Consider the following 26,439-nt stretch of genomic DNA (forward strand, 5'->3'; position numbering starts at 1 on the left):
TAATAGCTTCCCATTTATTTTTACTTTGCTAAACGTTTTATCATGAGTTCTATCAGAGCATATTAAGTGATTGCTTTCATCAATAAAGCTAGCTACCTTTATCTTTTAGATTCTTAGCACATAGTGACATGATTTTAACACTTTGGGACAAGACAAAAATGAATAGGAAAGGAGCTTTAAAGGTTAATAAATCATAAATTGATCAATCAATAAGGCAGCTGATCATGTAACTCAAGCTGGTGGATTCAGCATTTTATTTTATTTAGTTTCTGATTTTCACTTATCTGTCAAATTCTGCTTGTTGTAAAATATCTAGTTAGCTCACGCCACAAAAACTTCTCAGTGAATACATCATGTTTGATGTGCCAAGCAAAAAAAAAAAAAAAATCATCTCTGCATTCTGGTCCAATTAGTCAAATTATTGTCAAATAATTACTGAGGAATTTCCTGCAGACATGGAATGGGCTAAAATACAATCCAACCCTTTTTTGGTTTGTCATTTTCCCTGTTCTCTCATACCTCATTACCAACTTCTTCTGAGGAATCATGTATATTGTAGCAGCATTTCATTTTTCAATTTGTCTTCATTAAAGAACACATCAGCTGTTTCTTTAAGGGGATATATATTTGTTTGTGTTGCTCAAGGTTTTTGGTTTAAATACAACTTATGTCCTTGACCAATGTGTGCATATTTGTGTCTGTATTGGCGTGTTTGTGTTTATGCTTGAATCCACTCAGTGTTTTTATTATGCTGGGGAGCATGTACATATGAACATATGCGTGTGTGTGAGAGAGAGAGAGATTTACACAAGCTTGCTCCAGCTTGTCTTATTTCTGAGGTGACACTTTCTACTGGCCCAGAGCTGGGTTTCTTGAGGCTTTGTCTGTGCTCAGTCAAATTCTCACAGGCCTGTAGTTCCACTCAGTCCTCTCGTTGGCAGAGCAGTGTGGGGTCTGATGGGGACGAGCGTCCCACGCCCTCATATATCACTGCACTTCTACACAGCTCAACAGGACCAGGCTGAACTGTGGGGGGTTGAAAGCAATTAGCCTAATAGGTCTACTTACACATTCATTGCAATTTATACATAATAAAATGGTATTTTGTCATTATTCAGCAGCATATTGTTAGCAGATGCCAGAGGTACTTGTCCATTTTTGACCTGAACGTGACCCACTACTTCCCTCAAAACAAATATTTTTAACTAAATGATCTGAATTGCCGTACTGCTTTTGTTCTTATATTCATATGCCAGTGGAAGGTTTTGCTGTTTACAAGAAATTCTGCATTTTTATTTCCGATCAACCAAATAAGCTTTTTCAGCACTCGTCTTTTTCGACTGCATGCTGGTACATTATGTCAGCATGAAAATTTGACCAGGGCAAAAAGCAAAGTAAATGTGATCTGAGCATCACAGCCTGTTGCTTTACTGTAGCTGCAATGCCTAGCCTGTTTCTAAGAAGGCTACTATGTCTCTTAGTTAGGTTCTTTCTCCACTCTGGGATGGCTCATCCATGGTGGAATGGTCTTTCCAGGTAGAGCACATGGCTGGTAATTATAACATTGTGGCTTGGTCAAACGAGAGGCCTGGGTAACCTGATGCAGGCATTATTCTCCATCCCTCCTGATGGCTGCCCGTAAGGAGAGCTCCCTGATGAAATGTTAACCGCACCATGTTTTTTCTTCAGTCCAACAACGCTCAAAACCAAAACTGCAAAGTGGCTACTACAGCATTTGAGGGGGAAAAAAAACTTGACTGGAGAAAAAGTGCAGTGAGTGGAATTTGGCACTGGTGGTTGTGGTCATGAACATCACACAATGACAGGCTTTAGGAATAGTAACAGCTTTTGCTGTTATCAAAGCCCCAAGACTTAATTTAGGGTCAGCTGAGCTGACAGACCTTACTACATTGAGGAGAATATCAGCTATTTGGCAACCTGCACCATCATGAGTGATTTTCCACCGTTGCCACCACAACTCCATTGGCATTCCTAGTGCTGCTCCCAGGGAAAGCATGAGGAGAGCACACAGCCACTACTGGTTCAGACATCCCCTCCACGCTTAACTTATCCCCTCAATCTGGAAAAAAGGCTGAAAAAAGGGAAAAGTGGAAAGAGAGAGGTGGGATACATCTCCTCCCCCCACCTCCCCCAAAAGGCCAGTCTCCCAGGAAACTACGGGAGCTATTGTCATGAAGACTGGACTCAAAATGGGAAAGGGCCCATAACAGTCCTTGCAGAATACAGAAAAAGAAAGAGCCTGGTGGTAACCAAGATTTATTACAATGATGGTGTAGAGCTTTGTAACTACACTTATCTATCTAAAGTGAACCCCTAAAAACCATGAAGGGGTAGAGGGGAGGGATTCACAGGCCACACAGCCCTGGGCTTTTTTCTCTGCTCAGAGGTTTACGGTTTACTGGAGCCTCTTTAGATGCTCAATAGCAAGTGTCTAAGACAGTGCTTCTCTGCAAGGGGTACAGATAAAAATAAACACCTCTGAGTTAACCATAACGAACAGTTTTCTGTGGGTTAATTCAAATAATTATCAGTGTATGTCTCTTTTTTTTTACATATTTTAACAGAGGTAATTTAATGGTTTTGTACTAATCTATGGTTATTTATTATCATTCACATTGTATATGTTAGAAACTAAAGAATCAGTTAGATGTTGGTGGTGTAAATGGCAAGGAAGCAATTAATGTATATTATATATTGTATATATATAATATACATGTATATTTTCTTTCTGGTACAATCACATTGGTGAGATGGCAGGGTTAGTTAAACATCTGCAGTCTGAAGGTCTATCTCCTGAAATTGTTGAGAGTTAACTAGGCTCTACTGCAAAGGGTATGCTATTTCATCATATAAGATTTTATTGTCGTTGTATTGTACAATAAAATTTTGTACAATGAATTTATATTGTATATATAGTGAAATAGTGCAAACCACAAACATTGTAACATTTGGTTACAATATAAAATGTACTAGGTTGCTGTTAAAATGGCACAATTGCTTGTTAGGTGCTGTTGTGGAGATGAAAAGACAATGCAACGCTTGACCTGAGATCTCTCTCACATACCTCAGCAGGAAGCACTTGGCTGACACCTGATCTCAACATGCCCCCTGGAGAGATTCTAGAGGGTTCTTCAAATTCATTATATTCTCCTGTATTGCCACAGTTATGTCCACACCACATGCTGTCAGAAGGCTGTCAAAGAAAGCAGCTTTCTAATTTTATTGTCATGCAATAGTAGCTTTTACACACTAAAATTCATCTGTAACCACGAGAATAAAATTCTAATTGACCACACTATTTTACCATATGGATACAGATCCATCTTAAAAGTGAGGGTCAGGCAAGAACCATTAGTCATTGTATGCAGAGTTGCTGGTGGTGGGTTTATGTTTGTTGTGTGTGTGTGTTCTCTGAGGCAGTGCCTCTTTGTGAGTGAGACACTAGCAGCAGGGTAATCCGACATCCATCACCAGCTTAGTGAGCAATATGCACGGTGAGCAAGCGCAGCGGGAACAATGCCTAGTGGAACGGTGGGAGGCCCCTTATTCATCACACAAAGCTGTGACGCTCTTTTGTAGGTGTTTCAGGGGAGGGAGGGGCGATGAGACGGCAAAAGATGGCCATGACAAAGCCCTTTCCCGTCGTAGCCAGTTAACAGGGATCGCCGTGTCTGGAAGCGATAAGCTCTGTTCCAAAGTGATTTGCATTATGTTCTTTGTGACCGTAAATGTGGTCTGAAATCCGAAAGCAATGCTATAAAGCCATCGGGATGTCTTGGACAGGCCAGACGAAGTGTGAGCGGATGTGCTGAAAAGCTTCCAGTTCCAGTAGGAAGTGGGCTGTCTGCATCAGATTCTACTACAAATCTGCAGCACTATTGTTTTTGCAAAGCAGGTGTTGTCACCTGTAAACAGCAACAGAGCACTCGACCTCCTTTCCACAACCGGACCACACTATCATCTATGCAATTCTGTCTCCATCTGACAACCTCAAAGCATCAGTACAGAAGAAGCACACATCTATACAATAATATCTACGTCAAGGAAAATTACCCATCTGTCAATGTGGCCTCTGATGACGGGAGGCAGACCTAAGACCTTGGTGTCAAGGATGACGGGTGTTGTGGAGATGAAAAAACAATGCAGCGCTCGACCTGAGCTCTCTCTCACATACCTCAGCAGGAAGAGGAGCGCTCGGCTGACACCCGATCTCACTGTGCCCTAGACAGAACTCTGCAGATCATCCATGCAGGGAGGGAGAATTACAGAGATGAGGAGGGAGAGAGAGAGAGAGAGAGAGAGAGAGAGCAAGAGGGGAAAAAAACAAACATAAACAAAGGCCATAGCAGCCAGGTTCAAGCTCTGTTGCGTCCAGCCCCGCTGGCCGGAGCTCGACCTTGGCCGGGCAAGCCCAGACCTGCCTCTAAATGCAGGGCGGGAGGCATACCAAGCTGCTTTCAAGACGTCGTCGCTAGGCCTCAAAGAAAAGAAGAAAAAAACTTTCAACAAACATGGGCATAGTAAGCTCTCTGCACCCTGCCCATATTTTCAATTTTTTTCAATTGTTTAATTGTTTAATTGTTCATTTTCCTCAGAAGCTTCATTGAATTTCCATACATGGCTTGCCAGGGCCCTTTTTAAATGCTTGTTCACTGGATACTCTCTTTTCCTTTTCTCTTTACACCCCCAAAATACACACAGACAAACACACACACACACACACACACACACACACACACACACTCAGACTGCCATTCTCTAAAAAGTTTAATTTGATTTCTTTATTTCTTTGTTTGTTTCCCAGTGGAGTGATGCTTTGAAACGATGCTGCTTTACATATCTTAGGCTCTGTCCTCAATAGGTGAGCTGCCGTGGTTACAAAAACCCAACAAAAGGCCCAAACGTTGGATCCAAAGTGGGACCCCCTCATAGAGTAGCCTAGCCAGGGCTTTCTCCTGCTAAACACAACACTACATTCTCAGGCCACCAACCCCAAGCAATGGGACTCACCATTTGTGTTGGGTGCTCCCTTTAAAGGACCCGATTGGAACGGACAGAGGATGAAGTGAAACAGACTTCCAATGTCTACTTCCCACAACCCTTTTGCTCTGGGGCCAAGGCTGAATCTGTGCTGCGTGGGCTTGGGTTCAGGAGCGTAACTGCCCTGTGGCAGCAGAGCATGGCAGAATCACCTTACAGTGCACAATTTGTGCTGAATGTTTAAAGATATGTGATCCCTCTTTATAAACAATCATTTTTAATGTAACTGAGGTGTATTTGATAAGGTTAAAGGTCAGCTAAATGTTAAACTGATACTAAGTTAAATGGATACCAATACTAATGGATGCCTTATGCTTTTAAGGACATACACATTATGCTTCAGTTAAAAATATAAACTCTCATAGTTATAAACAAATGTTATAAATGTTATAAACAAATAAACATGTTTTATTCTAACAGTATCACTTGTCCTCATGTCAAATATACATATTATTTAGATTTACATTTTAGTACTCTACAAATCTGTCATCTAGTCTTAATAGTTTTTTTTCTGCAGTTAATTAGGCACAAGATAAATTATATAGCATCATATAGCATTAAATGTAAAACATTTGTTTTTTACACTATATGAAAGTTCGCTTTCTCACATGCTTATAATTATTCTTACCATAATTTGTCCCAAAGCAAAGTTTTGATGCATGAATCAGTTTTAATATGTGACTCAGCTGTGTAAAAAAACACTGTTCTTACATGTTCTCATATCCTCAGAGCATTTAAGTGTGAGCATGCAGACTGCAAAGGGGTCACCTGACCCACTGTGGTAGATCTGATCTGTTCTGGTCCCTTAGTTATTATCATGGTTAATGGGTGAGCTGGAGGTCCATGAAATTTATGACGCTCATTAGCCTAGCGTCACTCTTGCGCCTTCTTTTACAGCAAGGCGCGGGAGGGCACAGTGTGTTTGTGTGGGGTGATCTTTAGCCCCTGCCAGGGATCAGACAAACACTTATTAACTGAGAGGAATGCAAACAAGCCAACGCTCAAAGGCTGGACAGGGTGGAAGGAGAGAAAGAAAGGAGGCGTATGTCCCCCTCACCCACCATCAGCACCTCCACCACACAATAGCAAAACAGGGATCCAGGGAATAAACTAGAACATTCCAGAACAACAGGATCCTTATAAGGATAGAAAGCTGTGACCTTATGCAGAACAGTGAACATCATGCTGAGAGGTGTGTAGACCTTGGCTGGTAATGACTGCAGAACTGGAGGACTGACTAAACTAACTGTGCAGGCATTCTTGTCATTATATACTCCAAAACATGAGAAAATGAGTGACCATGAACTTCCCGGTCTCTTGTACGTCTAAGTCTTTTTTTTCCTTCTTCTTCGTCTTTTAGATTGGGTCTGTCTCTGTGTGAAGCTGAGCAGGTGTGTTTGGGGAAAGACACCCATCAAGCATACAGTAGGCTATCATAGGAAGCTTCAGAGTTTTCTCTTGTGGGTGGTAGGGTGACAGGTCTTTGAACAGGTTTGACCTGGTGTGAGAAAGTATCTGTAAATGTGCCCAGACATAAAAGAGAATTAACAGATTAGTGCAGGAGGAAGCAAAACTGTTGGATGACTGTGCTACAGATGTAAGTAGGTTGTCCTCAGCATAGCTTTGTTTGCTAATAGCTTTGCTGGTGTCAGCTTTTCAGCTTCTCTGCCCCTTCAGAGCTGTTTGTACAAGACCACTGAGTGAATTTGAATTGAGCACTAAGGAACTTAACTCACTTTTCCAGACTGATGTAAAATATCGTTATATGGGTTAACTATGGACAAGATAATCATTCACCGTGAATGTCATGAAATGACATCTCCACACAGAGACAAATAATTTTTACATTTGATAATCCAAAAATGTATTTATCTTTGAACATTCTGTAAAAATAATCAAAAACCAAACTTTAAATTTCATACTGATTGTCCACATTTTAGAGCTATATAGTGCTAATGTTTATATCTTAAAGCATACACTGTTACCAGCACTCAACAGTGTCAATAGTCAGACTAAATTTTTAGGATGACCCTGTTGGCCCACTGCCATGTTTTGCAAATCAATGGTCTGCACAAAGTTGAAACATCTAGCCCTGCTGATTTGAGATGGCAAAAGCCCAATTCAGTGTGTTAGCTCCAAGGGATTAAGGAGTCACATACTATGAAAGACTTCCATGCAACCTCAGAGCCAGAAGTTAAGCATTGCTGAATAAGACATGGAGAAGACATGGAGAATCGCACACAAAGCACCAAGTCATTGTCATATCTGACAATGGTCTGTAAGGTATCAACCCATTAAGGTGTTGATGAGCACTAATAAAAACCCAAATTCTTTTATACTGGGCATTATGAAACATTGTGTGGGTGTAAAGCTTTTGGTGTTTTGAGTATTCCAATAATTCCAGCCTGGCCTCACCCTAAATCATCCTCTACATAATTGAATAGTCCATGATGTGTAATAAAAACTTTGTATAACTTTGTATAATAACAACTTTCTAAAGTACAATGTCTTAAATGTACCATGTGTACATGTCTGCATATGGGGAAACAAACCTACAAGTTAAGCATGTGCAGAAGCATTCACAGAGCACATCATGTTGCATGGGTGGCCTCATTTGGCCAAAGGAGACACCACTGTCAGCTCAAGGCGTTTGTTTCTATGGTGATGAGTAGCACTTGGGAAGCTATCTGGCTTACTGGAAATGTGGTTTATTGTTGACTTTCAGTAAAGAGGTGGGGCTGACAGGGGGCTGTGGAAGGACTGGCTGCTCTATTCCCTGTGTTGCAGTGGTGTTTGGGTTTGTGAGGTATTCCTTAATCTAATATGCATCAGGTGACCCCGGTCGGCCATTCAGGCCAAACAAAGGAAAGTTTAAATGTGCAATGGCCACTCACATCACTGTCCAGTTTTCACCTGACACCCCCAATGACACCTCCACAGGCCCATCCAGAGAGCACCTGTAAAGAGTAATACACATCATCAAATACCTTGACTAACAGTGAAAAGGTCTTTGAAACTAAAGCAGTTACACATTCAAACACCTGAAGTGTGCAATGGGGCTCATTTACTTACATCTTAAAGTATACACTTTCTCTTTATGTCATTTATTAACCTACGATAAGAAACTAGGGAAGACAGTGAGAACAGACATTTTCACAGTATGAGCACATTTCCTCAACTTTTATAGCAGTTACAGCGTCACAGATCGAAAAGTTCTTCCGTCTTGAAGTCCTATTAACTGGAGTAAACAGAAGCATGAACGACTCCAGAGAAATACAGTACTATGCTGCCCTCCTTTGGTAAACAGGGTGTGTCTCTCACGAACAAGCACTACGGGCTGACAAAATCTAGTTATAAACATGGCTGCCAACGATGGTGTACCAGAAGCTCTTCAAGTACTCCTTAGTGATGAGCTACTAAGGTAAGAGGGATAAATTACATTTAATAAGACGACTTAAAGTAAGTAATACAAATGTTAATTCTTTCAGGACAGATGAATCTTTTCATGATTCATAAATAGCTACGTGGGCAACCATTAGCAAAGCAGCTAACGTTAACCTAGTTAAGATAGCCACCATTCGAGTACGGAGGTGACTTCAGAGTTTACTGGCCAGTGAATGAAAACATGTAGCTTCATCTAGGTTAAATGACACAAACGCGCGGTTTCATCTAATATGCTGGTAATTTGTAAATCACAACATGCATCAAAACAGCTTTACTCAGACGCCCTGAATCGCACGACTTTCGTCCCTGATAGGAATTAATGTTACAGCGAGAACCTGAGAAACCGATTTGAAAACCAGTGAACGTCAAATTTCGTAGACAAGTCGTCAAAGTCTGGTAGTAGTGGGTCTTTACATTTTGGCCATTTTCCTTGATGTTTTCTTTTTTTGGGGGGGGGGGGGGGGGGGGTCTTCACGTGTAGTCCGTCGGAACTATTTAAAGAGCGGTCCCGAAGTCATAAGATTCCCGTGAAGGGACAAAAAGAGTTTCTACCTGACGGCTCTGACCAGCAGAGGGCGCGCCTGCAGAAGAGTCTTGACGAACACTGGACGCTCGTAGCAGAAGAACGAGTGGAGAGGCTGTGAGTCATATGTAGCTGTCTAGTTTTGTTTACTATATAGCTAGCTAATTATATTTTTAACATAAGTTACAAACGAGCAAAGACAGAAAGCCTTACACGGTTTTTTCAGCTCAATAACAGTTACCTGTTTACTCATGATGGCGGACTGCGAAGATCCTTCAATATGAAAGTATGGAAATGAAAAATGGTTTAGATAAAACCAAAAAATTACTAAAATTAAGAAAGGAGGGTGTTTAAGTGCTTTTACTAAATTGAATGACACAATTTTTGTTTAATTAGATTTTAGTTAGTATTTTAGGAGTGAACATAAGGGGATCAAATACGAAGGTTCTGTAATTCAAATTTGTTAATACTCAAGTCCGAAAGTATTAGGACTGTTATCTCCAAATTGCTGTGTAGTTAATAAAGTAACCAGAACTACATAGTCAAAAATAAATGTGTAATTTTTGTCTCATTTCTAGTGGGAACCTTGTAAGTGCAGAATGGATTCCCAAGGAAAAGCTTGTGAAGTTGCTGTCACCAGCAGTGAGTGTAAACCTACAGGAAACGTAACCCTATAATAATTTTCGTTAGCTCACTAATCTCTAAATTAAATAACTACTCTCCACTTATTCTTGACATTAGTCCTTTTTTTTTCTCGTGGCAGGATTGTTAGATGGAGCTGAGGTACATGATGAAGATGGTGTCTATAAACTTATCTCGTTGCAGGGGAAGTTTTGGCAGACAATGGGCTTTTCAGATCGAGGAAAGCAGTGTCTGCTTCCAGAGGAGGCTCTTTACCTCATGGAGTGTGTGAGTGGAAATGCATTCACGTATTGGAATGCTAACAATTTTAATTATGAATGCCAAGCAGATGCTAATTGATCCCTGTTTACCTGCAATGTTTTTGCTTGTTCTTTTAATCAAATGAAGGTTTTATTATTCATATTTGATCTGTTGGTCGTTTCATTTTCTTTGTTAAACATATCAGGGCAGTGTGCAGGTGTTCTACAAGGACCTTCCTCTGTCGATTCAGGAGGGTTATGAATGCCTCCTTTCACCTGAAACAATGACTCTCCATCAGTACCAGGTTGGTAAATAAATTTCCTTTTGCAATCTGCAAAAGAGTACAAAAATGTTGTTTTGGCTAGATACTCATGGCCTTTGAATGAAAGATAAACATTCAAATATGGGGAGAAAATGCAGAATACCATCTTTTATTGATATGTATTTTTTTGAAGTATTTTCTAGCGCTTTTGCTCTTATCTTTTGCTTTTGAAGTCAGTAGTAATATACATAAACAAACATAAAGGCTCAGTCAATAACTGTAGAAAACCAAGAAGCAATTTGGATGCTTATAGAAGTCATTTAGGCTAATTGAGGATGCATTGGGCATTGCAAAATCATATACATTCACAAGATTACACATATTGTCTGCTGATGACAGTAGCCTTAATCAGAAGAATTGTGGGAAATAAAGCGGAAGAATTTAGAATGTTTTATTTTTCCTGCTATTCTGGTGGAGATGTTCTCTTCTTCTATGCTAGGGCATGTTGTTCATTTGCATGTTGATGTTTATTTATGTGCACAGATACCAAATATGCTGTATTCAAACACCAGTATTTTCCTTTCCATAGGTGTTTGGTCATTTAAAGAGGCTGGGGTATGTGGTAAACCGATTTGACCCAAGGTAATCATGCAGTCTTTCTCTGTTCATGAAGTGTGTGTGTGTGTGTGTGTGTGTGTGTGTGTGTGTGTGTGTGTGTGTGTGTGTGTGTGTGTGTGTGTGTGAGAGAGAGAAGGAAAGTTAGTTAGTTTCCTAAATAATATTTTTGCCTTGTAGTCAAGTGCCATCCCTGTATGAACGACAGCTGAATTTACCCCTCCCCAGAGACATGCAAAGTAAGCAGCTAAAGAGGAAGCGCAGTCAGAGCCCTGGCTCCAGGTACCAACACTGCCTCAGTCTGACCACTGACTGCCTTACCTCACAACCTCTCTCATTTTCCACTAGGCTTGTCTTTGACCTTAATGGACATTTAACAGTTTGTGTTTAATTGGAAGAGCTCATGTATAACATGTATGTTTTGAATACTTTCTAATCCTTCCAGTTTTCATGTCGCTCCTTTAGACTATGTGAGAAACAAAGTGCAACAACCATGGAGCAGACAACAGTGGAAGGAGAGTGCAAAGGAGAAGTTCAAATCAGGGAGCCAGACTTAGGCCATGTGGCCCCAGAGCAGGGAACAACCCAGCAGACTTCCCAAGATAAGTCCATGGAGTGTGTGGCAAATTCAGACGGAGCTTCAGCAAGGAACTGGTGGACGGACATGTCTGGCCAAGCTCAGGCTGCTGCGGCCCAGGCTGCGGCACCACGCTGGGACTTCAGCTGCATCGTTTTCCCAGACCTGGGCTCACATCGGGCCAACTCTGCTACCCTGGCTGCCCCTGACCCCAGCCTGCTCCCTGGGGCTCTGGAAGTGGGCGAGTGCAAGGTGGCCCACTGGCTCAGGAAGCTTAACCTGAAAAAGGAGCGCCTGTCCCGGCGTGATTGGGAGAGGCAGAGGGAGCGGGACCGATATAAGCGGGACATTAATGATGACCGCGAGGTGCGACGTTGCAGGAACTGGATGGAGTATTTAGACCTGATGGAGAAAAGGAGGAGCCAGCAGCATAAGGAACGACCTGCTCACCTTTGGGAACAGAAGGTCACGCCCCTTACTCATCCTGGGCAGTGTATTTCACACCGTAAGTTTTAACCCATATGTGATAACATCAGTATTTCTGTTAAAATAATAGAATGTTGATGTTTTTATGGGTCTTTGTGGCCATAATAAATTTTCCGTGTTTTCTGTGGGGCAGGTGAACTGCTAGAGCAGATCAGCATTATTCCTTCATGCGATTTACTGGAAGGAGCCTCCAGGTATATTACGTTCTTGTCATTATTATCTCATCCACTTGCAACACACTTTTGTACACGAAACCAGCCAGTGTCTGTAGGGGCAATATGGCACCAAACTGTAGCATCATGTTTGGTCTCAAAGCGTTGAAACTGCACTATCTGGTGTCTCATCTCAGCCTCTACCCTCTTAGGTTACCATGGTCAGACAAGTGGAGGATCTGTTTCAATGTTTACCAGCCAGACACAGTGGCTGAGTTTAAGAAGAGTCACCCTGGAAAGCCTTATACTCGCCTGTGTGTTTGCAGGTAAACATGACCTCAATAGGGTCTTTATCTCACAAACTCCACGGTCACATTCCATATATTATAAATGGCATTGAGAGCAGGTGCTTAGTTTAATAAGTGCATGATTTATTAAGCAAGCACCCTTTGTTGTAGGGTTTAGGGTAGGTCATATTAATTACATGACAACCGTTGTTTAGATTTGTGTGAAATATGGTTTGAACTGACTCTGCTGTGTTGACCTGGGCCTTTCATAGCTTCGATGGTCCAGTGCCTGACCTGTGTGTGATAAAGCAGCTGTCCATCCTGAGTGGGGATGTGCCTGTGACGTTTGCAGTAGTGGACCATGGGGACATCTCCTTCTACTGCTTCAAGGAGTTCAAACTGCCCACTGACATCTACTGATGAAGGACCTGTGTGCAACCTGAAATACTCACTGCACAGGAACAAAAGACTGAATTGCTCAGACTTACTAAAGAAATAATCTCTCAGGGTATTGTTTTCATTTTCATCTTTGTGGTGACACAACACAAAACCCAATATCTAAGGGCCATTCAAATGTAATGAAAGTACAAACACCAGTGGACATGTCTTGTCAGTGATTGACTGTTGGTCAACTAATGATTCTATCAGGAAATTAAACCATAATCCTGCTTTGAATTTGTACTGGACTGGTTTGTTTGTGTAAGGTCGCCAGTGTTCTCCAAGTCCATGCATATGTTTTAATTTTATTTCATGTTGATGTGTACAAAGCTCCACTGGGGCTCCTCAAACAGACATGGCTAGGTCTCTGGTCATTGTAAAGCCACTGTTAAAGTAGAAAGAGGTGGAGCGTAATCTGCAAGGTATAAATATCTTACCTCATCACCAATGTTCACATGTATGAAGGACCAAATGTTCTAAATATTCCACTTAGCTGGTTGGGTAAAAAAAAATCTGGTGATATGCATGTTGTTTGGCTGTTCATTATCTCATTTGGTAAGTTTTTGTTTAAACTGGTTAACCATTTATCACCCAATAGGAAAATGGTTCGTGCATGTGTGTGTGTGTGTGTGTTTGTGTTTTTCTTTGGAGATGTTATGGGTGAAGGAGAGTGAGAAAAAGTAAATACTTTAGATGTACTATACTGTAAATTTACTTTATAGAAAACACCAAGGCATTATGAGGAATGATATGGCCACCTCCTTGCTCTTTTCCACCACACTGAACACGTGGCATTCCCCTGCCTCCACAGGGGTGGTGCAGGCATTGTCCAACTGCAGCTATCTGGCCCTTCAGGAGTATCTTGGCCTGGACAAGAACAACATCAAAATGACCTCGCTGCGGCCTGTAGATCATTGGCAAACCTCTACTCTCGTTTTTGCGGATCTCCATGTTTCCTCTATCGTGGAAGTGGTACGTGTCTGTCATTTACGTGCAGGATATGTGAGTATTACAACTGGCAGTGTTTTGTGGGAAACCTTTTAAAAACATGTAGTATACAGATGGGAAAATGAGCAGCTATCTTTTGGGAATCCTCTGGATTTGATCATTCACCCCCCAGTTCTCCTCTGAGTATGAATAGACTAGAAAATGTATATGTACATTTGGTTGAGGCAGTCACTTTCAGAGGTTTTGTGTGACTATTGGGGGTGCAGTATTGCTCAAAACCACTTTTCTGTTACCTTCAGAATGAAAAAGCCCAAATCTTCTCTCTCCAGGTTTTTATGGAAATGGTATGTCTATATAATCTGCTAATTGTTTTCAATATGATAGGGCAATATTAATTTCAGAAGCTATTTTATTGCTTTTAATGGCGTTTGTATATATTATCTACTCCAGAGCTGGGTCAATGAGTTTACAAAATGGAACCCTAAAGACTTCTGTGGAATAACTTTTATGCCTGTTTCCAAACAAATACTTTGGATTCCAGATATCAACATAATTGAAAAGTAAGTATCAAAAACACAATACATGTCTGTACTGTTTTCCGTGTCATCAAATAGTTGTGTTTTTGACTTTAGGCATTGTTATCTTTCTAGCCTCAAAATAGAGTTTTCAACTCTGGAGTCTCCATTTCTGAAGATGCAGTCTAGTGGCATAGTAACAGTTGGACAGTTCTACACAATAACAGCTGCATGTAAAATGGATCTGTACCAGTTTCCCTTTGACACCCAGAGCTGCACTTTAACACTCCAGTCTACTTTAGACTGTAAGTAGGAGTTAACTCTCATACTCCAGTTAGTGGGTGGGTATGAAATGTGCAGTTGAAAACAATATAGCTTTAAACATGTTTGCATATTATGAATTAAAATATGAAATAAGTACGTCAGCTATATTGTAAAGCTACAGCTTAGCTTTAAATAAAGGGCACATATTTAAAATATCAAAGGGTGTGGGTGGACAGTCTGTGGTACTACTTGGTGGATACATAATGTCCCACAAGTTCTTGATTGAATTCAGATCTGTGGAACATGAGGGTCAGTCAACGGCATCAATGCCTTTGTCATCCAGGAACTGCTTACACACTCTGGCCATATGAGTGGGGCTTTTCTTTTTTTCCCTCCTTTTCCTTTTCTCTGGGGTCAGAGAGACAATAGGAAGCACCTATAACATCCTAACTTACTGCACAAACTGTTTAAGCAGTTAACTATACATTTTCCATTACATACCTAACAGCAGTCAGGGGATCGCTGATTATCATGGGGAGGTTTGTGCGACCCTTCAAGGATATGCCTCCCCAGATCATCAGTGATCTACCACCACATCAATCATGCTGCATGATGTTGCAGGGAGCATAACCTTTAACACAGTGTCTCCAGATTCTTTCCCATCATTGTGAACCTGCTTTCATCTGTGAACAGAACAGTGCACCAGTTTTGGAACTGCCAGTTGAGCTGCATGTTGCTGGGCAGTGAACACGGCTCCCACTAGAGACCGTCAGGCACACATGCCACGCTCATGGAGTCTGTTTCTGACAGTTTCATTAGAAACATGCACACCAGTAGCCCTCTGGAGGTCATTTTGTGGGGCTCTGGCAGTGTTCCTCCTGTTCCTTCTCACTCAAAGAAGCAGATGCTAGTTTTGCTGCTGGGCTGATGTCCTTCTACAGTCCTGTCTGGCTCTCTTCATGTAATGTCCTGGTATCTCCTCCATGCTCTTGTGACTGGGAAACACAGCAAATGGGCAGTGGTAGCTCAGTGGGTAAGGTACTGAACTTGTGATCAAAAGGTTGGCAGTTCAAGCCCCACCACTGCTTAACCCTCAATTGCTCAAGTTGTACTCAGCCATAATTGTAAGTCGCTTTGGATAAAAGCGTCAGCTAAATTATATAAAATGTAAGTGTAAAATTGTAAGGGCACACATGGATGTGCTGTCCTGGAGGAGTTGGACTACCTGGGCTACAGATAGTGAGAAGGACACTAGCAAAATGCAGAATTACAGTACTGTAGAGAAGAATCAGTCAGGTGAGTAACTGTGGCCACCACCTGCAAAACCATTCCCTTTTTGGGGATTGTCTTCTTGTTGGCTCTCCAGTGCACTTATTGTCACCTTTATTTGCACCAAAGCAGGTGAAATTGTTTCATAATCTCTGATTATATGAATTGCAGCTACCTTCTTTAGTGGCAACACTTCCTCTTGATCAGTCCTGCAGAGTAGTTGGTAGGTATTTCAACTTATGCAGACTTTGCTTGAACAGCCTGCTACAGATAATACTATTTCATTGGGATTGAAATCAGGACTCTGACTTGGACAATCTATTTTGTTCTATTCAGAATGACTTGGACATTTAGAATTTGTTCTATTTGAACCAACCTGTTGGTGATTTACACCTGCATTTTGATCATTGTCATTCTGCATGACACAAACAGCAAAAGGGACACCTTCAGATCCTCAATAGTCACCATAAAGATCTGTGTTATTTGTCTGAGTATTCCATGCATGTGCATTGATCTGTGTAGAATGCCAACTCACAGGTACATATATGCTGACATTCTGCCTTTTACAGTTCTTCTTTACTGTGGCTTGACAGTGGCTCAAGCCATTAGAAATCCTAAACTTATAGACTTTTTACTTTAAACAACTTTTCTTTTAGGTTCCTCTAAAAATCTCCTTTGATTTAGCCATATTGCTAAAGTATTGTGTTGGGAAAGGCAAACATTTTTCTATGTGGTTTTGTAGGTCAAACCCACAACTGGATTGACTGGAACACCTGACTTCAGTGATTCCCTAACAGTCTTGTAGTGCAGTAGTGATGTTAATGGTACAGCATACAAAGACACTTTTAGACAGTTAAAGCTTCTAATTTTGTGGGGAAGGCCCTTTCATGTTCCAGCATGACTATATTTATATGCACAAAGAGCAGTTTGATGTGGAGGAACTCCAGTGGTCTGCACAGAGCCCTAGGCTCACATATGGGATGAACAAGAATGTCAACTTATGTTCCAACATGAGTGCCTGACCTCATAAATGGTCTATTGACTGAATGGTCAATCCCCACAGAATGATTCTCATATACATTAAACAATCTTGTCCCACTGCTCTATAGCTGAAGAGCTACAGATTGAGCCATACTCCAATGACTCAATGCTGCATTTGGGCTCAAAGCAGCTCCTCCAAATCCAAGGAGAATGGGACCTCCTTAACATTAATATGTCCAAGACTCATCTCCAGGCCTCTGGAAAGGATTGGGACCAGCTCACATATACGGTATTGACTGGCATACTATAATTCTAAATGTAATTAGATACTGTTTGTGATTAATTATTTCATTGCGAACAAGTAAAATTTCAATGACAATGTCCATTTGGGAATCATCTAGTCATTTGCTTTCATTGAATATTTCTTTGTTTCTTTACATGTAACTTCAGAATAATTATACTCTCTACACACAGGTTACCATAAAGAGGAGACCCTTACTGTATGTAATTATCTTCCTACTGCCTGTTTTATACTTCCTGGTGCTGGATGTGGCCTCTTACTACATTCCTAATAGTAGAAGAGAGAAGTTGAGCTTTAAGGTTTCACTACTCTTGGCAAACACAGTTTTTCCGCTAATCCTACATGACACACTGCCCTCCACTGCGAACAAGATTCCACTGATAGGTTTGTTTATACTTTTTCTTATGCTGTTAATCTTGAATAAGTATTACATTATATTGCCAAAAGTATTCGCTTGTCTGCTTTTGCACGCATTCAAACTTCAGTGACATCCCAATCTTAATCCAGAGGGTTTAACATGATGTCAGCCCACCCTTTCCAGCTATAACAGCTTCAACTTTTATGGGCAGGGTTTCCACAAGGTTTAGGAGTGTGGGAATTTTTGACCATTCTTTCAGAAGCACATTTGTGAGGTCAGACAAGCATGTTGGACGAGAAGGCCAACGAGAGGTCTCCGCTCTCACTCATCCCAAAGGTGTTCTATCGATATCATATTAAACCCTATGGATTAAGATTGGGATGTCACTCAAGTTCATATGCATGCAAAGGCAGATGAGCGATACTTTTGGCAATATAGTGTATGACCACATTTCACACACAGGGTTTCTTTCTCTAGGTGAATCAAATTAAGCATAAAATAAAATACCTAATTAAAAATATTGTCAAATTGCCTTAATATCGTTGGTGTGATATCAAAAATATTTCATTAGCTATTTTCAGAATTTGGATGCTTCCTGGTGATCAAAAAGACTGTAATATATAACTGCCATATTTGCTGTTATCTCAGGAGTCTACTCTAGTGTCATTTTCACCTTCATGGCCATAAGCCTACTGCAGACCATACTTGTGATTTTTCTGAGGAGCCGTGATACTCGGGCTATCCCAAACCTCCCTGGAGAAACTACGGCTGTTCCTGCACATCCTGCTCTATATCTCTGTAAGCTTCTGGGTCTACAGGCCAAGATCCATATCTGTGAATTCAAGCAATATTTACATATGACTAAATTTTTAATTGAATTGCCTAAAACATATTGATGAATAGGGGGTTGTGAGCTGAATGTCATTTATTGTGCTGAATGAACTGAAATGTAACTGACCACTGCTATGTTTGTGTCACATGCTGTTTGCTTGCTTTTGTTTTTCTGCTCACAGCTGCAGAACGAAATGAAAGCACCTCACACTCAGCTGCAGACCACAGTGAGGAGTCAAACAGCATCCATATACTAAAGCACATTTGTGATGAGCTTCGGACAATACGTCTATATCTCTCGTCTATGGAAATACATCAGGAACCACACCCACAACCCTGGACGAAACTGGCAGAACGGATAGAAAAGGCCTTCTTCTATATCTACGTAAACAGTGTGCTTCTATTTCTGCAGCAGATTTCACAGGGTTGGTTTTCAAGGAACTAATACTATGTTAATGTCAACATCATGAATTATTTTAACTAAAAATAGACTACATTACTTCTACGAGTTATACCATTTACCAATTACCATAGACTCCAAAAAGCTATAGGGGAGTTTACCTTAAAAATGCAACATGGCAGGATCTATGTCTTTATTCCTCTACTCAGACTTATGCTATTTTTAAGAAGTGGCCAGGTTCTTTATTGCCAGGTTAAAAAACTCATATTGTAGTAAACTACATTGACCTGTTAAAGCATTAATCACTCTTTTGGCTACAGCAGTGATGGCTCACGAGCCCCATTCAGTCTAGTTTGCTTCTCTCATGCTTCCACATGACTCAAGAAAGCTTGAGGCCAGATTTGAAAGAGAATAGTGATTCATTCTGTAGTTCTATTAGTTACTGTAGTTTTAATTGTTTACTTGTGCTGTTTTTCTAAATAAAGTAGTTCACCATCACACATCCCTGATAAAAACAGGATGTCAGTCTTGGAAAGTTTTGAGCCCCTATATATTTTCCCTGCTTAATAAACAGAAGCAAATTGTGGTTTAGTGTCCATGGGATTTACTTGTGTTCTGGTGAACAAGGTATTTTTTACATCAGTCTCATTTTAAATTCTTAATGTTAATCTGTAAGTAACAATGTGACCAGAATTACTTTCCAATGTACTGTCTTGTGATATCATTTCTCTCCAATGCAGATATCCATAATCAGTTGTACAACAAAAATATTGGTTTAAAAAAAGAAAAAAAAAACTGTTGAACTGTATAGTTTTCAGCATTGTTCCTGGGCAGTACAGGGAAAAAAAAGCCTAAAATGAGCTACCTATTCTCTTAACAGGGAATGCTAAAGATGATAATTTCTTACAGACCTCTTCTGTGGGTCTTTTAAGACAATAAGTGTGATCTTACTGACCAGTTAAAGGCCACTACATTTATTTTGTTGTAACCATTAAGGAAAATGCATCACAAGTGTGGTTCTGTCCTTACTGTTGTTAACATGACATCTTTGGCTTCTTCAAAATGGTACACAAGCTGTAGGTGAAAATACTGAATACTCACTATATCATCTAATTATGCAACTATTAATACAGTAGCACTGTAGAAGTCAATGTTCCCATTTGCTATACTGCCATGATCATAGGTGTTTGAGCAAGTCATGTGAAATGTCCTGAGAGTTTGCAGTGTGCTATAGGACATTAGATTTATAGATAGTGATATATAATTTTCATTCATTTCAGCTGCACACCATGTTAAAAAAAAAAAAAGAACAATACAGGCACTTGAGTCCTCATATTTGTACTTCATAAATGCACAGAACAGTGTGGAGGCTATAAGTCTTGGCCTCAGTTTCCCTTTTGTTTGGAGCTGGGGCTGCTGAAGAGGCTGATGCCAGTCCGGACACCGACCCCTGCCCCTGTCACACCTGGCTGTTGCAGTACCTTCTTCAAGGTGGTTTTCTTAATGGCAGATGGGGAAATCTTCTCTTGGTCAGCTAAGTGCTGGAGCTCTCTGTCAGCACACAGAAAGATGACGAGGTGAAGTGACTCGACATTTCTAAACCTATTTGCAAAAAAGATTTTCCATAGAAGTTAATTTAATCTCTCAGTAAAACCTACTTTAAGATGCACTCTTATATAGGGGTTGGCGATAAGAGAAATATAAACAACACAGTTAAAAAAAAAAAGAATGATAAACAATATTATTTTCCAAATGTTGGAAAAAACAATACATATACTTCAGGCCCATCTTAAGAGACACTTCTAACAACAAGAACAACCAATGAAACATTAAAACCAGAAACTGTCTTCAATGTCCACTGGCCTGCTAACCTGGTTCTAATACATGACGCTTCCACTGCATTTATAAGCAGGCTACGGAAGCCTCCACTCTCCATTACATGCAGTGCATGGATAGTGGCGCCCCCTGGTGATGCCACATTATCCTTCAGCTGACCAGGGTGCTGCTCTGAGTCCAGCAGCATTCTGGCTGCCCCCTAAAATCACGAATGCAACTGTTAATCACAGGAAAATCATTACCAATCGGATGAAATAAATATAACTGATGATCTCTGGATGAGTCTTTAACCAAGAGAGCCTGTGCTCCAAGTCGAACAGCCAGCCTTCTGGGAAGCCCCATCTTCACTCCTCCATCAGCAAGTGCATCAATAGCGGTGAAAGCCTGGAAAAGAAAAAGCAGCATGGCTGTCATGGGTTTGTTTAATGCTGAGGGGGAACTGCTTTCCTAAAGCAGACTGGACTGAGTCATGTGGAGTTATGCACAGATTCAGCCAGCTACACATGTACACTACTACAGTACATATAGCAGGTATGATGCCTGAAATGACACAGTATCCATCCTTCTAAGCTTTAGCGGAAATGAATGTCCTCCCACTGACAGGACTCAGTGGGTCTAGAAGCCCGAGTCCCAGCAGGCCACCCCCACTCGTTGCCACTCACATAGGCCGGGCCACTGCCACTGAGGCCCGTTACGGCATCAATCAGGTCCTCCTCCACTTCTGTGCAGTATCCCACACTCGTCATGAGCTGCTCCAGCAGTTTGGTGTCCTCCAACTCAGTGTGTGTGCCCACAGCGTACACCGTGGCCCCCTCAAGCACCATTACTGGCGTATTCGACATACAGCGAATCACCTTCGGTGCTGGGTGATACTGAAGCAGTTTCTGCAGGACATGGAGGAATTCTCAGCAGAATGGTACTGATCTGACCAGGGTTCATGGATCAGTTTAGAAGTAAAGCTTCCATAATCTCAAACTCCAGTTTCTGTGTATTAAGATGGTTTTTGCTTGTAGAGTTAGCTAATGCTGCTCAACACAAGCTAAACTTTTTGTGCATGAAATTTTGCGGCTTTATGATTCCATCAGTACTATTTGTAACTGCAAATGGATGGATTATGTGTTTACATCTCACATACCTTCTCTATGGAACTGATAGTGACACCTGCTGCACAGGAGACAATGAGGTGACGCTCTTCGATATCTGGTCCGATTTCATCCAACACAAATGGAATAATATGTGGCTTGACACCCAGAAACAAGACATCACTTCTGCTGACAGCCTCTTTGTTGCTGGTAGTCAGATTGACTCCCATTCTCTAAGTGGACAGATACTTACTGCATTCATTATTGCATCCAATTATTCAAACCTAGCCATAACGTTCGTATCAAGAAACATCACCGTTTGATTTGGCATGAAATGCTTACCCTAAGAGCAGTGGCAGCTGGCAAGTTAGTTTGAGGGGAGCTAGCGGTTATCTTGTGTGTAGCAATTACACCTAACGACAGAGGGGCAGATCAGATTTTGTTTCCATAATCGGCATAAGAGATTAAGGGAAACCATAAAACAGAGCTTCTCCTTCCCTGCGAAGCACTTATACCTGAAGCTGCGAAACCCTTTACCAACGCGTGAGCCAACTGGCCAGCTCCGATGAATCCAACACTCATCTTTAGTTGCCTAGATAAACACGCATCGAATAAAAAAAAACCTATAAATACTAGAAAGTACGACAGTCACTGTTATGGAACATGTGAGGAAGGTCAAGTTTGCAGAATTGTTCAATGCAATGCTAATGTTTGGGCTATTTCCTGGTGGCTTTGAATCCGGACCATCAACTTTCGTTATGAGAGGACGTACCAAAACAAACATAAGTTTGTAAATTGTGGATTTGTAAAACCATTTGCAAAACCATGTTGTTCGACAATAGGGGAAACAATTTAACTTGGATTATTTACCTTGCGAAAGCTGTTCACGCACGCGTTTGCAAGATGACAGAAGGCTGAAATACCAATGACACCAAAGTATTACAAACTATTGCGAAGAACCAATCACTGTACTTAGAAGGCGGGAAAACAGATGCATCACTTTGTATCGTTTCATTCGCGTAAACTACCAATCCTATATGTTGATCAGGTCTATGTACCGGAAGTTACTTGCCTGATAGTCTTGTTCTTTGCAATACCTTCTAAAGATCTCTATAAAAATGAATGGAAAAGCCTGTTGCACCAAGTTGTTCCCGTACATTTGGTATTGTAGGCCAGCTAAAAATATATTTTATTCTTTGTCAGGTAGGAAACAAGGAATTCACATTCATCTAAAAGGACAAGTAAAATTCTTGGACCATATTATAGGGAACTGGTTAAAAACATTATTAACAAAAAATAATAACTCACCCATGTTTGCCAGTATGAAAATGTAACTTAATGTGAAGAAAAACACGCAGCTTTTTTGAGCTACTTCAAGCACATTCCTATTTAGAAAGATATCACCCTTAATCCCTTGCTATACTGAGGACAATGCAAAACATGTTTTCCAATTCACTTCTCTCCCCTGCCCTCCAGTTTATGCATGCATGCGCTCGCTCTCTCTCTCTCTCTCTCTCTCTCTCTCTCTCTCTCTCTCTCTCTCTCTCTCTCTCTCTCTCTCTCTCTCTCTCTCTCTCTCTCTCACACACACACACACACCATGCAATTGTTAAACTGTCAATTGCAATGGTCCTTCTACAGGATGAGATTAACACTGATACAGAACACACTGATGTACTTACAATGAAATGTTTATTAATTACCACTGTGCATGTATGTATTTGAACACAGGAATATTACTAATAAAATAAAATTACTAATATACTAAAAACCCTGAATAAAATGAAAATATTAAATTATGACGAATAACATGCAACATGTCATATAATGTCATCTATAGTTTTGGAACTCAAATGGAGATCAAATCTCCACTTAAAAACATTAAAATGTTCATGAATTACTTTAACTTATTGAAACTCACAACATAATTAACAGACACCTGGTTATGTTCAGTTAAATTACATAAATTATACAGTTAATGGAAACACAACACTTTGCCTTCCATGTTTAAATATAAAAAGACACACTATTAAATAATACTACTATTATATGAAATTTCATACCTTTAAAACTATAATCAGGAATTCCAGAAAACAAAATTAAAAACTTGTAACAGAACCTAAAACATCAAAGGAAGGGCTTTGGTGTTTGAAAGTTAAAACAAAAAAAATGTATCAACATTCACTTATATAAAGAGACAAGCTCTAAGATCTAAATAATTTGCTTATATTTACATTGTTTAAAAAAATTAAAGAATTAAATGCTCGACTACTTTGGCCCATAATATGATTAAATGATCATATTTAAATAAAAACTAGGGTTTCATTTTGAGAAGAATGGTGAAAATCTGATAAAAACAAAAATGGCTTTATAAATTCCTGACTGTAGCCACAATCAGTGATGTTATAACTTAATATTGAAAGCCAAACTTGAGAAGTTATCACTGGATTGCCAGCACATGGAAGCAGTCAAGGAAGTCACATTAGTCTAACAGATGACAGATAGCATTCTGTAAAGGGTTATACAACTTCTGCACAACTATATTTTACTATGCAGTATCTCATCTATTGAAAAAAAAGCACTTTAGTTTCTCAGACTTGTTGAATGACATTTTATTTTAGTGATAATACAATGTATCATAATGCTTTTAATTGTTTCCAGTGAGACAGGTGCTTGTCCAGGGGAGTAGAACATCATCTTAGGCTGCTGATTGGGTGACAAAGCGAATCCTCTGAGAATATACCAGGTCAGTGAAGTACAGGACCAGGTTTGCAAAGGTGAACACAGCCACTACTAGCTTGCTGTCCCAAGGGCACTTCCCCCGCAGACAGTTGTCTGGGCGGCTGGGCGTACCATACTTCTTATCAAAACTGAACACAGGCCAGACCACAGCAGCGCTCATGTACAGCAGCACTGCCAGGAAGGTGTAAACAATTACAAAGCGGTCGAAGGGCAACCGCAGTGCTGACGTCCTCCCTGACACAGTCAGCATCACCACCACCACCGTGACGGCGAAGCACAGACTGTAGACCACCACACAGTACTGGGTGGCGATGTGACGATTGTATTCACTGTCGTTTGCCAGGGCTCCAAAGATAATGCATGCAATGAAGGCTTGGACCACTTTGAGTAGGCCTGACATGGTGGCCATGTAGCCAACCACATGGCCCGGCTTGGCCCTTGTGAGGAAGACCTCAGCTCCATATGCAAAGCAGCACACGCTGGAGCAGACGGTGACAGCAATGCGGTAGTCACGCACCTCGCAACCCTGTGATGGGCACTCACGGCTGAGGAAATACACGGGGTACACAATGGATGCTGTGACATACATGAGTGTGGCTAGCATGGCGAATGCCACTGTGAAATTGTCCCAGGAGATAGGCATGCATCCATGCAGCCGCGCCACATCCAGCGTGAAGATCACCAGCGTGACGGCAAAGCAGAAGCACCATACAAACATGCAGAAGGTTCCGTAGGTGTCACTAAAACCCGCACTGTGGGCCACCAGAGCCATGGTGGTGCAGCCCAGCACCAGCTGGCATATGCGGGAAGCACCCAATCCGGACAGCACGGCATCCCGGTTCAGGTAGTGGCCTCCATAGGGATCCATGGTGCTCTGTGCCCCTCAGTGTAGACTGGGTGCACCTCCACACCCGGCTTCACAGACCTCGCCCTCGGCTTGGCTCTTTTTATAGATGCCCTTAATTACAAATCTCCTTCAGTGCTTCCCCACTATGCTTTGTAATTACTGCCGTGTGTTTGGGGATCGGATTACACTGAAAAATGTCTTATGCCTGCTGTGTAACAAACTATTTTACAGTACTGCCTTACTTTTACAAGATTCTGAAGGTTCCAGTTTTAAGTTAGCACATACAAAGTTGAGTCTGACCTGTGACTAAGATATTATTCAATATATTAAAATATTGAACTGTAGCTGGCATACAGTTAATGTTTTAACCAAGAAATTCTATTCAGTACCTTTCAACATAAGGTTAGAATGTCACAGAATTTAATGTACTTGCAATCAGAATTTGCCAGTTGAGCATTACCCTTGACTTCAAATGGAAAGTTCCATTTAGAATGATATGCTACCTCAAAGATCTTGTCAGTGTAGTTCCCGTCAAAAAAACAACAACAAAAAAAACAGAAGATCCAGACGTTCTCCAAATGTACAATGGTAGAGTTCCAGGAAGAAAGTGAATAACTGCCTTTCTGAAAATATTGGGCAAAATTTGTAAGACCCCAAAATGCTGCTCCTACGGTGGTCTGAAGAAAGAAACAGCTGAAAGTAGGCTCAGGGCAGGAACTCCATCAGTCATGCTAAGACGTCACCACTGCTTTTCTTGCTCTTTCACATGCTGGGTTAACTCTGGTCTTTGTAAGAACAGAAAACTGTTGAGGAAAGTTATTTAAATGGATGTTCTGCCAACCTTGGGGCCATAGGCCCCACCAGCTCTATAAATAGGAGTCTATATTCCACAGTGGAATGGGGTGGGAGTCCTCATGTTCATGTCAGGCAACCAGGCAGGGAGTCATGTTTCAGAGGGCGGAGAAATGGGGGGTGTGTGTGTGTGTAGAGTCTTGTAGGGAAATATTTTTGTGCAGGATAATGACAGAGCTCGAAGAAGAGATACTCATTTAAGTTTCAGATGAGTGACAAAATGACACTAAAGATTTTTGGTTAATTACGTGTGTAAATGTTGTTGTGGGGCGGAGGACCACATCATCTTACTGGAGTTAACTCCGCTTTAGCAAAAATTATGCCTTTATATTGATCAGATATTGTTGCAACCCTTTCAGCAATTTCAATAAACTTGAAGTGTATCTGAATTGTTTCTAATCTCCACATTTCCATAGTTCCATAATTTCTGGAAACACTACAGCAAAATCAAATGGGATATAAGGGAGTTTCAGTGAGAACACTGTG

The 26,439-nt window shown here is 40.9% G+C and overlaps 4 protein-coding genes and 1 long non-coding RNA gene across 14 annotated transcripts; 2 read left to right on the top strand and 3 right to left on the bottom strand.

The window, feature by feature from the left end:
* Positions 1 to 364: 364 nt before the first annotated feature.
* On the bottom strand, positions 365 to 8,961 carry LOC113576801 (uncharacterized). 4 transcript variants are annotated; one of them, XR_014122753.1, is made up of 5 exons: positions 8,920 to 8,961; positions 7,956 to 8,018; positions 5,032 to 6,576; positions 4,075 to 4,254; positions 365 to 1,026 (listed from the first exon to the last, which is right to left on the bottom strand). It is a non-coding gene; the product is annotated as an uncharacterized LOC113576801 (long non-coding RNA). The 4 variants fall into 4 exon arrangements; XR_014122752.1 differs by lacking the exon at positions 8,920 to 8,961 and adding an exon at positions 8,134 to 8,262; XR_014122751.1 differs by lacking the exon at positions 5,032 to 6,576.
* tsen54 (TSEN54 tRNA splicing endonuclease subunit) lies at positions 8,380 to 12,964 on the top strand. Of its 3 annotated transcripts, none has more exons than XM_027009107.3 (11): positions 8,380 to 8,482; positions 8,987 to 9,145; positions 9,607 to 9,670; positions 9,854 to 9,937; positions 10,116 to 10,214; positions 10,762 to 10,814; positions 10,968 to 11,069; positions 11,253 to 11,869; positions 11,984 to 12,044; positions 12,215 to 12,328; positions 12,562 to 12,964. In XM_027009107.3, exons 1-11 carry the CDS (start codon positions 8,421 to 8,423, stop codon positions 12,707 to 12,709), a joined length of 1,563 nt encoding a protein of 520 aa, XP_026864908.2. In that variant the 5' UTR covers positions 8,380 to 8,420; the 3' UTR covers positions 12,710 to 12,964. The 3 variants fall into 3 exon arrangements, with proteins under 3 accessions (XP_026864908.2, XP_026864909.2, XP_026864911.2); XM_027009108.3 differs by having other exon boundaries at positions 11,016 to 11,069; XM_027009110.3 differs by lacking the exon at positions 8,380 to 8,482 and having other exon boundaries at positions 9,005 to 9,145; positions 9,792 to 9,937.
* Positions 12,658 to 19,180, top strand: LOC113576806 (5-hydroxytryptamine receptor 3A). 3 transcript variants are annotated; one of them, XM_027009122.3, is made up of 9 exons: positions 12,658 to 12,797; positions 13,539 to 13,729; positions 13,975 to 14,019; positions 14,126 to 14,235; positions 14,326 to 14,495; positions 16,833 to 16,993; positions 17,179 to 17,389; positions 18,012 to 18,161; positions 18,377 to 19,180. In XM_027009122.3, the coding sequence occupies exons 2-9, from the start codon at positions 13,616 to 13,618 to the stop codon at positions 18,637 to 18,639; spliced, it is 1,224 nt and encodes a 407-aa protein (XP_026864923.3). In that variant the 5' UTR covers positions 12,658 to 12,797; positions 13,539 to 13,615; the 3' UTR covers positions 18,640 to 19,180. The 3 variants fall into 3 exon arrangements, with proteins under 3 accessions (XP_026864923.3, XP_026864924.3, XP_081567160.1); XM_027009123.3 differs by having other exon boundaries at positions 13,539 to 13,699; XM_081711034.1 differs by lacking the exon at positions 18,012 to 18,161.
* A 372-nt stretch (positions 19,181 to 19,552) lies between these two features.
* On the bottom strand, positions 19,553 to 22,440 carry LOC113576807 (pyrroline-5-carboxylate reductase 1, mitochondrial-like). 3 transcript variants are annotated; one of them, XM_027009124.3, is made up of 8 exons: positions 22,383 to 22,440; positions 22,028 to 22,104; positions 21,855 to 21,925; positions 21,566 to 21,745; positions 21,093 to 21,314; positions 20,722 to 20,814; positions 20,466 to 20,629; positions 19,553 to 20,145 (listed from the first exon to the last, which is right to left on the bottom strand). In XM_027009124.3, the coding sequence occupies exons 2-8, from the start codon at positions 22,092 to 22,094 to the stop codon at positions 19,980 to 19,982; spliced, it is 963 nt and encodes a 320-aa protein (XP_026864925.1). In that variant the 5' UTR covers positions 22,095 to 22,104; positions 22,383 to 22,440; the 3' UTR covers positions 19,553 to 19,979. The 3 variants fall into 3 exon arrangements, with proteins under 3 accessions (XP_026864925.1, XP_026864926.1, XP_026864927.1); XM_027009125.3 differs by lacking the exon at positions 21,855 to 21,925 and having other exon boundaries at positions 21,566 to 21,630; XM_027009126.3 differs by lacking the exon at positions 20,466 to 20,629 and having other exon boundaries at positions 19,984 to 20,145; positions 20,673 to 20,814.
* Positions 22,441 to 23,187: 747 nt separating this feature from the next.
* myadml2 (myeloid associated differentiation marker like 2) lies at positions 23,188 to 25,974 on the bottom strand. The gene has a single exon (XM_027009127.3). The coding sequence runs from the start codon at positions 25,120 to 25,122 to the stop codon at positions 24,211 to 24,213; it is 912 nt and encodes a 303-aa protein (XP_026864928.2). The 5' UTR covers positions 25,123 to 25,974; the 3' UTR covers positions 23,188 to 24,210.
* Between the last annotated feature and the right edge of the window lie 465 nt (positions 25,975 to 26,439).

The sequence above is a fragment of the Electrophorus electricus genome, chromosome 3 (genome assembly GCF_041902795.1).
Source record: "Electrophorus electricus isolate QZ-2024a chromosome 3, ASM4190279v1, whole genome shotgun sequence".
Lineage (NCBI taxonomy): Eukaryota > Metazoa > Chordata > Actinopteri > Gymnotiformes > Gymnotidae > Electrophorus > Electrophorus electricus.

Coding starts and splice junctions, on each gene's coding strand:
- LOC113576807 (XM_027009124.3), bottom strand. CDS start 22,094: ATGAGTGTTGGATTCATCGGAGCTGGCCAGTTGGCTCACGCGTTGGTA. Junction 21,746..21,854: donor CAGCTGCCACTGCTCTTAGG/GTAAGCATTTCA, acceptor CTGTCCACTTAG/AGAATGGGAGTCAATCTGAC. Junction 20,815..21,092: donor GTGGCAGTGGCCCGGCCTAT/GTGAGTGGCAAC, acceptor TTTCTTTTCCAG/GCTTTCACCGCTATTGATGC.
- myadml2 (XM_027009127.3), bottom strand. CDS start 25,122: ATGGATCCCTATGGAGGCCACTACCTGAACCGGGATGCCGTGCTGTCC.
- LOC113576806 (XM_027009122.3), top strand. CDS start 13,616: ATGACCTCGCTGCGGCCTGTAGATCATTGGCAAACCTCTACTCTCGTT. Junction 13,730..13,974: donor GTCATTTACGTGCAGGATAT/GTGAGTATTACA, acceptor TGTTACCTTCAG/AATGAAAAAGCCCAAATCTT. Junction 14,020..14,125: donor TCCAGGTTTTTATGGAAATG/GTATGTCTATAT, acceptor TATCTACTCCAG/AGCTGGGTCAATGAGTTTAC.
- tsen54 (XM_027009107.3), top strand. CDS start 8,421: ATGGCTGCCAACGATGGTGTACCAGAAGCTCTTCAAGTACTCCTTAGT. Junction 8,483..8,986: donor CTTAGTGATGAGCTACTAAG/GTAAGAGGGATA, acceptor CTTCACGTGTAG/TCCGTCGGAACTATTTAAAG. Junction 11,870..11,983: donor TGGGCAGTGTATTTCACACC/GTAAGTTTTAAC, acceptor TCTGTGGGGCAG/GTGAACTGCTAGAGCAGATC.